General features: G+C 35.6%; 1 protein-coding gene across 5 annotated transcripts in view; it reads right to left on the reverse strand.

Annotated features, from left to right (window-relative positions):
• HMGCLL1 (3-hydroxy-3-methylglutaryl-CoA lyase like 1) overlaps positions 1-13,549 on the reverse strand; it is a 192,363-nt gene that overhangs the window by 64,226 nt on the left and 114,588 nt on the right. Inside the window, exon 8 of one of the 5 annotated variants that reach the window (XM_040473798.1) lies at positions 7,316-7,904. The exons of the other annotated variants lie outside the window; for them this stretch is intronic. Within the exon in view, the coding sequence (XP_040329732.1) occupies positions 7,860-7,904 (45 nt within the window). The 3' untranslated portion in view covers positions 7,316-7,859. Of the gene's footprint in view, positions 1-7,315; positions 7,905-13,549 lie in introns of those variants that run through there. 5 annotated transcript variants of the gene reach the window in all.

The raw sequence follows: 13,549 nt of genomic DNA on the forward strand, positions 1-13,549 counted from the left end.
TCTTCTTCAATTTCCTTCATAAGCTTTCTATAGTTTTCAGCATACAGATATTTTACATGTTTGGTTAGGTTTATTTCTAGGTATTTTATGCTTGTTGGTGCAATTGTCAATGGGATCAGTTTATTTGTCTTTCTGTTGCTTCATTAGTGTATAAGAATGCAAATGATTTCTGTACATTGATTTTGTATCCTGCAACTTTGCTGAATTCATGTATCAGTTCTAGCAGACTTTTAGTGGAGTCTACCAGGTTTTCCATGTAATAATATCATGTCATCTGCAAAAAGTGAAAGCTTAACTTCATCTTTGCCAATTTTGATGCCTTTGATTTCCTTTTGTTGCCTGATTGCTGATGCTAGCACTTCCAACAGTATGTTAAACAACAGCAGTGAGAGTGGACATCCTTGTTGTGTTCCTGATCTCAGGGAGAAAGCTCTCAGTTTTTCCCCATTGAGTGTATTAGATATGTGCTTTTCATAAATGGCTTTTATGATGTTTAAGTATGTTCCTTCTATCCCGACTTTCTCAAGGGTTTTTATTAAGAAAGGATGCTGAATTTTGTCAAATGCTTTTTCTGCATCGATTGACAGGATCATGTGGTTCTTTTCTTGTATTAATGTGATGTATCACATTGATTGATTTACGAATGTTGAACCAGCCCTGCATCCCAGGAATGAATCCCACTTGATCATGGTGAATAATTCTTTTTATATGCTGTTGAATTTGATTTGCTAGTATCTTATTGAGAATTTTTGCATCCATATTCATCAGGGATATTGGCCTGTAGTTCTCTCTTTTTACTGGGTCTCTGTCTGGTTTAGGAATCAAAGTAATGCTGGCTTCATAGAATGAGTCTGGAAGTTTTCCTTCCCTTTCTATTTTTTGGAACAGCTTGAGAAGGATAGGTATTATCTCTGCTTTAAACGTCTGGTAGAATTTCCTGGGAAGCCATCTGGTCCTGGACTCTTATTTTGGGAGATTGTTGATAACTGATTCAATTTCTTCACTGGTTGTGGGTCTGTTCAAGCTTTCTATTTCCTCCTGTTTGAGTTTTGGAAGCGTGTGGGTGTTTAGGAATTTGTCTATTTCTTCCCGGTTGTCCAGTTTGTTGGCATATAATTTTTCATAGTATTCCCTGATAATTGCTTGTATTTCTGAGGGATTGGTTGTAATAATTCCATTTTCATTCATGATTTTATATATTTGGGTCATCTCCCTTTTCTTTTTGAGAGGCCTGGCTAGAGGTTTATCAATTTTATTTTTTCAAAACACCAATTCTTGGTTTCATTGATCTGCTCTACAGTTTTTTTAGATTCTATATTGTTTATTTCTGCTCTGATCTTTATTCTTTCTCTTCTGCTGGGTTTAGGCTGCCTTTGCTATTCTGCTTCTATTTCCTTTAGGTGTGCAGTTAGATACTGTATTTGGGATTTTTCTTTTTCTTGAGATAGGCCTGGATTGCAATGTATTTTCCCCTCAGGACTGCCTTTGCTGCATCCCAAAGCATTTGGATTGTTGTATTTTCATTTTCATTTGTTTTCATATATTTTTTAATTTCTTCTCTAATTGCCTGGTTGACCTATTAATTATTTAGTAGGGTGTTCTTTACCCTCCATGCTTTTGGAGGTTTTCCAGACTTTTTCCTAAAAAAAGTTTTTATTTTAATCCCAACATGTAAGTATTATATTCGTTTCAGGTGTACAGTATAGTGTTTCAACATTTGCATATATCACTCAGTGCTCATAAAGACAAATGTGGCTCCTTAACCCCCATCACCTATTTAACCAAACCCTCCACCTACCTCCCCTTTGGTAACCATCAGTTCTCTATAATAAGAATCTGTGTCTTGGTTTGTCTTTCTTTTTCCCCTTTGCTCATTTTTTTGGTTTCTTAAATCCCACATATGAGTGAAAGCATAGGTTATTTTTTTTTCTCTGACTTACTTCACTTAGCATTATGTTCTCTAGCTCCATCCATGTCATTGCAAATGGTAAGATTGCATTCTTTTATATGGCTGAATAGTATTTTATTATATGTGTGTATACCTACATACGTACATACATATTCCACATCTTTATCCACTCATTAATCGTTGGACACTTGAGAGACTTCCCTATCTTGGCTATTGTAAATAATGCTACTATAACATAAGGGTGCCTATATCCCTTTTAATTAGTGTTCTTGTATTCTTTTAGTAAATAAACTGTAATGTGATTGCTGGACTTTGGGTAGTTCTCTTTTTAACCTTTTGAATTACCTCCATATTGTTTCCCACAGTGGTTGCACGAGTTGTGGGCCCACACAAATTTTAAAATTGTTCTATGAAAAATGCCATTAGAATTTTAATAGGGATTAAAATGAGTCTGTAGATCACTTTGGGTAATACAGACATTTTAACATTAACTTTATAATCCATGAACATGGGATATCTTTCAAATTATATGTATCTTCTTTAATTTCTTTAATCACTATCTTATAGTTTTCAGTGTATAAGTCTTTAACTTCCTTGGTTAAATTTATTCCTAGCTAATTTTTATACTTTTTGATGTAATTGTAAATAAGATTTTCCTAATTTCCGTTATTCATGTGTAGATATGCAACATTTTAGTACATTGATTTTGTATCCTGCAACTTTATTGAATTTATTATTTCTAAAAAATTTTTTTTTGGTTGAGTCCTTGGTTTAATCTTTTTGGTTCTAACAGTTTTCAATATGTGGTAGGTCATCTACAAATAGGGACACTTTTCCTTCTTCCTTTACACTTTGGATCCCCTTTATTTCATTTTTCCTGCCTTACTACACTGGCTAGGACATCCAGTACTATGTTACATATAAATCAAGAGAGTGAGCATCTTTGTCTTATACCTAATCTTAGAGAAAAAGCTTTCAACTTTTCACCATTTAGTATAATGTTAGCTGTGGGGCTGTCATATGTGGTCTTTATGGAGTTCTCTTTATTCTACACCTACTTTGTTGACAATTATTATAAATGGATGTTAAGTTCTGTAAAATGCTTTATCTGCATCTATTGAGATGATGTGTTTTATCATTCTTTGTGTATATATGGTATATCATGTTGACTGACTTGTGAAAGTTGAACCATCTTTGCATCCCTGGAATAAATCCCACTTGAATAGGTATGTGATCCTTTTGATGTGTTGTTAAATGTAGTTTGCTAATATTTTGTTGAGGATTTTTGCATTTCAGTTTACTAGGGATATGGCTTGTAATTTTCTTTGCTTGTGGCCTCTCATCTGGTTTTTATATAGGATACTGCTGGCCTCACATTATGAGTCTGGAATATTTCTTTCCTTTTATAGCTTTAGGAACACGTAGACAAGGGCTAGCATTCTTATTTCATTGTTTGATAAAATTCACCACTCAAGCAATCTGGTCCTGGACCTTTTAGTTTAAAATTTTTTTTTAACATTTATTTCTTTTTGAGACAGAGAGAGACAGAGAGTGAACAGGGGAGGGGCAGAGAGAGAGAGGGTCACACAGAATCTGAAGCAGGCTCCAGGCTCTGAGCTGTCAGCACAGAGCCTGACGTGGGGCTTGAACTCACAGACTGTGAGATCATGACCTGAGCCGAAGTCAGACGCTTAACCGATGGATCCACCCAGGTGCCCCTAGACTTTTATTTGTTGAGAGGTTTCTAAGTACTGGTTCATTCTCCTTAATAGTAATTAGTCTGTTCAGAGTTTCTATTTCATTGTAACTAAGTCTTGGTAGGTTATATATGTCTTTAGGGATTCATTTCTTCCAGGTTGTTCATTTTTTGATATTCGTAGTAGTCTCTAATCCTTTTTTTGAAAAAAAGTTTATTTTTGAGAGAGAGGAAAAGAGACAATGTGAGTGGGACAGAGAATCTGAAGCAGGCTCCACACTGACAGCAGAGAGCCCAATGAGGAGCTCAAGCCCATGAAATGTGAGATCATGACCTGAGCTGAAGTCATATGCTCAACTGACTGAGCCACCCAGGTGCCCCTCTAATCCTTTGCATTTTTTGTAGTATTGGTGATTAGTATCTCCGCTTTCATTTCTGATTTTCAGTCTTTTTTTTTCCTTTGTCTGGCTAAAGGTCCATCAATTCATTTATTTTTTCTATTGTTTCTTCATTCCCTACTTAGAAGACCTTAATTTGTTCTAGTTGCTTGAAGCTTAAAATTAGAATATTTATCATTATGAACCTCCTTGTTAGAACTGCTTTTGCTCTGTCACACAAATTTTGGTATGTTACCTTTGTACCTTTGAAATGTTGTCTTGACACAAGGAGACCTATACCATGTTCCATGGCTGAATAGAGCCACTGGCTGTGCTGGGTGTGCAATTAGCTCTGTCCACTTGCTTGCCTTATAGTTTGTAGGTGTTCTCATTTTTACTGTCATATGTTGTTTGTGCCACACTGAGTGGTCTGTGATGGCCCACTTCGGATTCTCAATTTCCTGAATATTCTTCCTAATGGTGGGGGCCAGAAATCATAATCAGTAGGTAGTGAGGTTATGACTCAGCTCTTCTGCCTCGGCATGGGCAGACCAGGCTCCAGAGCAAGCAAAACTCTTCATTTGGGGGCTCAGAATAGACAGCCCTGCACCCCCACTGACTTCCCTGGTTAAAGCATATCACCAGCTTGGATCTGCAGATGAAGAAAACTAATTGGGACCGGTACTTGGACTATATGAATAGAAACTCAGCCTGCTGAGATCCATGTACTGTTTGTGGGAAGCTGTTTCTTTCTAGCACAATTAGATTCCCAGGGGTTAATCCCTGAAGCATCCACTATGAGCTCTGTAAGGTGAAATCAGAGCAGAGGCTAGAGGCATTCACGATGCTGGGAGGAGGGTGACTGGAAGTGACACATAGGCTCTGTCTTCCCACTGGAGGAATGAGAGGCTGAGAGGAGACCTATTGCATGGTGTTGTGTTAGCCCTAGAAAGGGGAAAGGTGCTCATGGTGTAGCTATTCAGTTTACCCTTCTAATATAGTCTGTCTTTGGTCTCTCAAGTGGATGGTGGTGCCTCAGCCTAATTCCTGTGTTCTACAATTCTCTCAGTTGTTTCTTGTCCATGAATAGTTGTTAGGTGATTCCTGACTTTGCTTTCTCTCACAAGTAGAACTATGTCACCATTTTGACAATGACGACCCCTAAACCCACTCTTGTTCTGGTTATTCTCACATAGAACTATTTCTTTTTGTGGTAAATTCAAAATCTTCCTTTAGAAAGTTATTCTTCACTAATATGTTTCCATAAATTTTCAAAATATGAAGACAAATGTCCTTACGTGTTAATTTGTCATATTTCTTCCTTATCTTCTCTTTAAGCAAATCACCCATGCCACTCTCCCATACTATAGTGCAAGACACTGAGTTTATGAATGTAGGGTTCATCCTCCACAGGCTTGTGCTTTGTATATATGCATCATTTTTATCAGCCTTTCCATATTTTCTGTGGGAGACTCTGCTGAAAACACTTACCAGGCCTGTTGTTCTTAATTAGCACTCTTTTTCTTGCATTATATTTGCATTTTGCGCTGTGTATGTGTTGAAATATGGACACTTAATTTCCTCAAAAATTTTCATTGAATGTGAAATTACAAATCCCCTGACTCTCTCACCCTTTTCATTTATAGAACCCCAAGTGATCCTCATATAATCTTACACTGTATATGCATACTCATTTTCCCCCAAGTTTTAATGATTTCTTTTTTTTAATTGAAAAAAAAAAGATTTGTGTAAAAAGCCTCAGGTAAAACAGTATACAGAGAGGTAATTATAAATATACATGTGCAGATATACTGCTTTCATTTAAACCCCCAATTCCAACTAATCTAATCTACAATTCCCATACCTACTAAACACCACAGACTCCATTACAATTCTGGATTAGTAAGGAGTTTACTATTTCTTATCCCATGCAACTACAATCTATTTAAAAAATTTAGATCAGGATTCTAAAACTCAAATTCTTCCCGGGGTTAAATAAGTGGGATACAAGATGCAAATCAGAGTTTAGGGCATGTCTTCTTTCCAGAACTCAGTTCCAGCCTATTTTTGTCATGCAAGAATATAAAGTTAGCACTTGAAGAAGTTAGCTTCAATAAATCCACAGCAAGATTTTTTTAAAAAGGTAAGCAAATCAACACATTTATCTGCTCATCTAACATTGTGCAACAAGATTGAAGGGAACAATAATGAACATATTTGTCAGATAGTTCCTTACAAATGTCCTCTTTTCAACTTCCTTTTCAGGCCAAATGGCCAAGAGAAGCTACTCTTCATCTGCCTCTCCCCTAATGTTGTTTTTACTTTTCAACTTCTTCCTAATTTAGTAACATCTTCCTACCCCTACCAAAAATGAACACACTCACCTAGAATTTCAGATAGGAATACACTATTTGTTTCCATAGCTGCAGTAAATACCATGATTTTCAATAAGCAAACACCATAACCACATTGGCAAACATAGTCTCAGACACAGTGGAGATCCTTAAATGCCTTCAGATTGAAGCAAATGAGTCAAAAATAAAGTAGGAAAAAATTAATAAAAAGTCATATTTCATTTTTTAGTAGATTCAGCTATGGAAAACTGTTGGCCTTCTCATAGCTGATATGAATACTAATACATTTCACTTGAAGGTCTGTTATCCATAAAGTCTTGTGTATTTTCAAGGGGAAGTGTTCCAAAATGTCTATGTAGAAAAATAAATAGGATTTTCTTTTCTTACAGAATAGAAACAGTATTTTTTTAATTTAGACCTTCAATGAAAACAGTGAGTTTTGGTTATTGAAGTAAATGTTTCCTTTAAGAATGTTTACTGAACTGAAAACATTTACTAAGAAATGTGAGCTTTATTTAGTTATCTGTAGTTATTATGCGATCAAAGTAAAAGGAATCTAATTCTCAAAGCATCCTTTTCAAACCTCAACTTTTTACCTCAGGAAATTGATGTTGTAAACATTTTCCATATCCTGTAAGAAAAGTTTTTTTCCCCAACTAAATACTTATGAATGAGGAAATGAGCCTTGGGGAAACTCAATTTGTGAATAAAGAGAGAAAAAGATTGATAAAATACAGGAAGAAAAGGTAATTCTCATCCAGGGTAGAAATCTCCATTTGTAAGCCATAACAGAAAGAAAATAAACAACTTTCATTTGTATACAATTTGTTAATGGAAATAGGATATTCTTAAGTCAATCCTTTCTAAATTTTTGAGGATGAGGTTTTGGATAAATTTAGTTAAATATTTAAAAATAAGAATGGTTTGATAAAAAGACTAATATAGGGGTCATGACATTTGTATTAGATTTAAAATCTAAGTCCCATTAACATATTACACTTGTATGAAATACACAGGCCTAAGTGACATGAAAAGCCAAGATAACCTAAGTTGTTATCCTGGTTCTACAATCTTTCAAACAGGAAGCTTTGTACAACTGATCTAACCCTGGTAAGCCACAGTTGTCTTATGTGAGAAAAAAAAATGTAAAAATATAGCACTTGTCATAGCTGAACATTTGCTACTGGTGAGGAAAGAAATTATGCAATAAGTGGAGAACACTGTGCTTATATGAAAATTAGTGCATCATAAGTAGAGTACAGCTGGATTATAGATTTGAATATAAAAAGTGAAGCCAAAGAAAAGATAAGTACGCAAGTAATATAATTTTAGAGTAGTAAAGGTTCTTCTAAGCACAATTCCAAAGGCAGAAGCAATTAAGAGAAGACAATATGATCAATATGTGGTCTTCATCTTACTTTTCCCAGCATTTAACATAGTCAATTACCTCTTCCTTCTTGATTTACTTCTTTGAGATTCGAGGACTCAAGAATATCTTTTCTCCTACCCCATGAGACACTTTTTCAGTTCATTCTGGTGCTCCATCTTTTATCCTCTTTTCCCTTGGACTTAAAAATAAATTCCAAATTTGCTTCTCACCCAAAACCAATTCTTAAACATACAGGTATGTGCACGGGTGGTAATAGTGAGGTACGGGTTTTTTAGCTTAATATACTATCAAAAGCATTCTTTAATTATGCATATATACATTATTATATATGTATGATTGAGGATGCCCTATTTTAATAATTAGTAATTTCCCCTGCAGGATGGGATTGTAGGTAAAAACAATTTTTTATTCATTGTTAGCCAGAGTATTCAAATGCTTAAATGATTTTTTGGTTGTTAACACCCACCCAATAGGAGGAATGATATCACCCAGATGGTGACATCAGTTGTTCCTGACCTTGCTCTCCCTTACAAGAGTATTCATGGACAAGACACCCCTAAGATAATCCTCAAACAGAGGAATGGGCCTGAAGTACCCTCATGCATCAAAGAGATGAGGGGATACTCTATTAGAAAGGTAAGAGAAGCAGCTACATGGTGACTCTATCACCTGTCTGCTAGTTCAGTTCAGTACCCTGCTGAGAGGTCTGCCCTGAGCCTCTGGTCCTGCTAGAGGAAAAAAATAATAGCCTAGTGGTGACATCAGGCTGGGTAACATCCGACTGGGGTCTTGCACTATATGGATGGAGGGGAATCTGCCTATGACTGAGGAAGGGGGAGTGGCTTGTAATAGCCACACTCCTTTCTTGGCAGAGTGAGTTCATTCAGGAAGTATCCCAACCAGCTAACTGCAGAACCAAGTTAATGGTGCACTCTGACCACGGAAATCAGTGCAATCATTTCTGCCTGATTCAAATCCTCAAGGAATTTTACTGGCCCTAGAGCTTGGTTTGCCCATGCAAAGGTGCTAGATGATGGTCAAACCTGCTGCAACCCAACCTTGCCCCAGCTGACCACAAGGGCTGACAAAAATACCTAGAAGCTAGACAAACTGGTCATGTTCTTGTCCTGTTGCCCAGGCCACCCCAGGGAAAATAAGCTGAGTGTACCGCCACTTGTTGGCTATAGTACCCAGGCACAACCATCCAGTAACCATATGAAAGAACCCCCCAAACCAGTGAGACCATTCTTCAGCCTCAATGGGGCAGGTAACCAAGCCAAATATCTAATCCAACTGCATTTAATCTTGAGGTCAAGGGTGGGAGTGAACAACTGGCTTGCATAAAAACAGACAATAGTAAGAGGCCCCCATGGCCAAGGACACTACCAGCAGATACTTCAAGAACCCAAACTGATTGGCGCAGGACTATTTATGATAAAGCAAAGTTTGGAAGAGCAACCTTCTTATTAAGATACTTACATAAGGGATCAAGAACCCCCCCCCCAACAATCAGGTAAAGATGACACCACCAAAAGAAATGAATAAAGCTCCAATAACTGCAATGAAATGGAGATCGATGAATTGTCATAGGATTCCAAATAATGCTTTCAGGAAGCTTAGTGAACTACAAGAACATGAAGACACGTAACCAAAATTAGGAAAACAATGCCTAACACAAAATGAGAAGTTCAACAAAGAAACAGAAACCATGAAGTCTCAGAACTGAAGAATCCATTAACTTCCAATAGGTTCAAAAGCAGACTTGACCATCTTTATTATGAGTAATTACTTCAAATAGAAATAGATGAAAAAGATATAAAATGAATGGATTAAAAGTAAGATACATCAATATGCTATCTACATGAAAACGCAATTACCTTAAAGACACATCGACTGAGATTGAAAAGATGGAAAAAGGTATTTCAAGCAAAGCAAGTGGTAATTAAAAACAAAACAAAACAAAACAAAAAATCCCAGAACTTAGGTAAAGGTCATTACATAATGTAAAAGAAGTCATCCCATCATGTAGATATATTAAGCAAAAAGTAACAAAAGGCGACAACAGTAATGAAATAATATTCAGGGACTTCAATATTCCACTTCAACAATGGGTAGATATTCCAGAGAACCAAGATGAAAACAGAGGATTTGAGCAACACTATAGACCATAGGGACCTAACAATACATACAGAACCTTCTATACAATGACAGAATAAGATATACCATAGGTTAGGCCACAAAACAAGTCTTAGCAAATTCAAGAAGACTGAAATCATACCAAGTGTCTTCTCCGATTACAACATTATGAAACTAGAACTCAACACAGGAATATTTATGAATAAGTTAAACAACACACTCCCAAACAGTTCTTTGATCAAAGAAGTATCTTAAAGATGGAAACAAAATCCAAAAACTGGATGCAACAAAATAAGTTCTAAGATGGAAGTTCATTGCAACAAATGTTTACATTAAGAAGAACAATCCCCAAGTAAATTCTACACCCTAAAGAACTAAAATAAAAGAACTAGGTCCTAAGTTAGCAAAAGGAAAGAAAAAAGATTGAAACAGAAAAAGAAAAAGACCAAACTCGGGATTCTTTAAAAGATAAATTTGAGGAACTTTTATCTAGACAAGGGAAGAAAAAAATGAAAAAGAAAGCCTTACAACTGATAGCAACAAGGGGGGATAAGAGGCTACCATGATCAACTATATGCCAACAAACTGAGCAATGTAGAAGCAGTGAAAGAATTTTTAGAAACATACCACCTATAAGACTGCATTAGCAAGAAATAAAAATCTCCCAACAAAGCAAAGCCCAGGAGCAAGAGTCTTCAATGATGAAATTTATTAAATAAGAGTACTGCAAAGAGCAGTAGACAGTCCCATTTTTTACAAGGCCAGTATTGCCCTGATAACACAGCCAGAAAAGGACACTACCAGAAAACTAGTATCAATCTTGATGAATACAGATGCCAAAATTCTCAATAAAATATTAGATACTAAAAACTAAAATAAATTGAATTGAGAAGTCCATTAACAGGATCATCCACCACGATCAAGTGGGTATGATACCTGGGAGGCAAAGATGGTTCAACATCAATTACATCACACTGTAATGAAAGAAAAAAAATCCCATCATCTCAATAGATGAACGAAAAGTATCTGATGAAGTTTCATTTACAATTGTAAAAAATAGCAAGTTACATATAGAAGGAATGAATCTCAACATACTAAAATCCATATGTGATATCCTACAGCTACCATTGTAGTCAGTGGAGAAAAATTGACAGCTTTTCCTTTAAAATCAGAACTAAGACAAGGGTTCCCACTTACCCCACTGCTATTCAGCATAGTACGAGAAATCAGGCAAGAGAAAGAAACAAAGCCACCAGAATTAAAAAGGAAGAAGTACAATAGTCTATATTTGTAGATAATATGATTTTATATACTGAAAATCCTAAACCATTAGGATTATTCATCAGTGAATTATATGAAAAAGAAATCAACCCCATTTATAATACCTTTAAATAAAAAAATACTTTAACGAAGAAGATAAAAGAGCTCTACACCCTGGAAACACAGATAAATGCAAAGTATCCTGTGTTCATATATTGGAAGAATATTGTTAAAATATCAACAGTACCAAAAGCCATTTTATGGATTTGATGCAATCCCTACCAAGAACCACTGGCATTTTTTTACAGAGGTAGAAAAACAATCCTTAACTTTATATGGAACTATAAAAGATTCAAAATTGCCAAGCAATTTTGAGAAAGATGAACAAAGTGGGAGGCATCAGACTTCTAATTTCAAACTATTTTACAAAGCTACCGTCATCACAATAGTATGGTATTGACCTTAAAAAGACAGATCAGGGGCACCTGCATGACTCAGTGGGTTCAGCATTGATTTTGGCTCAGGTCATGATCTCACATTTCTTTTTTTTTATTATTATTTTTAAAAAATTAACATTTTATTTTTTGAGACAGGGGGAGTCACAGATTCCGAAGCAGGCTCCAAGCTGTCAGTACAGAGCCCCACCCGGGGCTTGAACCCATGAATCATGAGATCATGACCTGAGCCAAAGTCAGCCGTCTAACCGACTGGGCCACTCAGGTGCCCCATGAGTTCATATTTCCTGAGTTTGAGACTGCATCAGACTCTCTGCTGTCAATGCAGAGCCTGCTTCAGATCCTCTGTCTCCCTCTCTCTGCCCCTACCCTGCTCATGTGCATGAATTCTCTCTCAAAAATAAACATTAACAAAAAATCAATGCAACAGAATTGAAAGCCCAGAAATAACCTCAGGAAATAGGTTTAACATTTGACAGGTTATTCAAGAATATTCAATGGAAAAAAGATAGTCTTTAATAAACAGTGTCAAGAAAACTGGATATTCACCTGTAAAAGAATGTAACTAGACCCCTATTTTACACTACTCACAAAAATTAATTTGGAATGAGTTTATGTCTTAAATGTAAGAGCATGAAACTTCCAGAAGTAAATAGTAAAAACTCCCAGACATGAGTCTGGCAATGATTATTTGCATATGATATCTAATACATAAATAACAAAATAAGTTATTTTATTCTTATTTTATTCTTATTAGTTTGATGTGGTTACATCAAACTAAAAAGCTCTGTAGCAAAAACAGTCAATAACATGAAAAAATAATCTACAGATTAAGAAAAAAAAAGTTGCAGAACATCTTTGATAGCAGACTATGTATAGAACTCATATAACTCAATAGCCAAAAAATAAAAATCCTATTAAAAAATTCTCCAAAGATCGGAGTAGGCGTTTTACCAAAGACAATATGCAAATGGTCAAGAAGCACATGAAAAGATCTTACCATCACTCATCAGTAGGGAAATGCAAATTAAAACCACAATGAGATATTACCTCTTGCCCTAGAATGGCTATCAGTGAAAGGACAAGAAAAAAAAAACAAAAACGTGAAAATGTAGTTAAAGGGGAAAACTTGTTCACTGCTGGTGGGATTGTAAATTGGTACAGCCCTTAAGGACAACAGAATGAGGGATAATTAAAAAAAAAAAACACACACTAAAAATAGAACTATGCGATTAAGCAATACCACTTCTACAAATATATCCAAGGGAAACTGCACCTCATGTTCATTGAAGTATTATTTATAATAGTCAAGACCTAAGTTAAGTGACCATTGATGGATGAATAGGTAAAGAAGGTTTGGTATGTATACACACAATGGAATACTAGTCAGCAGAAAAAAAAAACCCAACCAGGAAAATTGTGCCACTTGTAACAACATGGGTGGACCTTGAGGAAATTATACTAAGTGAAATAAGTTAGACAAAAATTTACATGCACTGAATTACATCATTTACATTTAAAACACACACAAAACCCCAGAGAGATCAGATTTTTGGTTACCAGAAGTGGTGGAGAGGGAGGGAACTGGAGCAAGGTGTTCAAAGACACCCACTGCTAGTTATAAACAAGTACTTGTGCTGTAATATACATTTTGATACTGTTGTATGATATATATGAAAATTGTTAAATCATAAATTGAGTTCTCATTACAAAAATGTTCCGTTTTTTCTAGTTCTTATTGTCTACATATGAGATTTGGATGGTAACTTATTACTGAAATAATTTCACAAAATATGTATGCTTTACACCTGAAACTCATAAAGTGATGTATTTCAATTGTATCTCAATAAAAAAGGAAAAACCCCAATTAATATTCCCCTTTAAAACCTACTTTAAACAATAAAAAAATGTAGAATTTAGTTTTGACTGCACTTTTAAATTATTTGGCAGAGAGGCCTTCCAAAAGTCTATT

This window comes from Herpailurus yagouaroundi, unplaced genomic scaffold, assembly GCF_014898765.1.
Source record: "Herpailurus yagouaroundi ecotype Mexico unplaced genomic scaffold, PumYag 139, whole genome shotgun sequence".
Classification (NCBI taxonomy): Eukaryota; Metazoa; Chordata; class Mammalia; order Carnivora; family Felidae; genus Herpailurus; species Herpailurus yagouaroundi.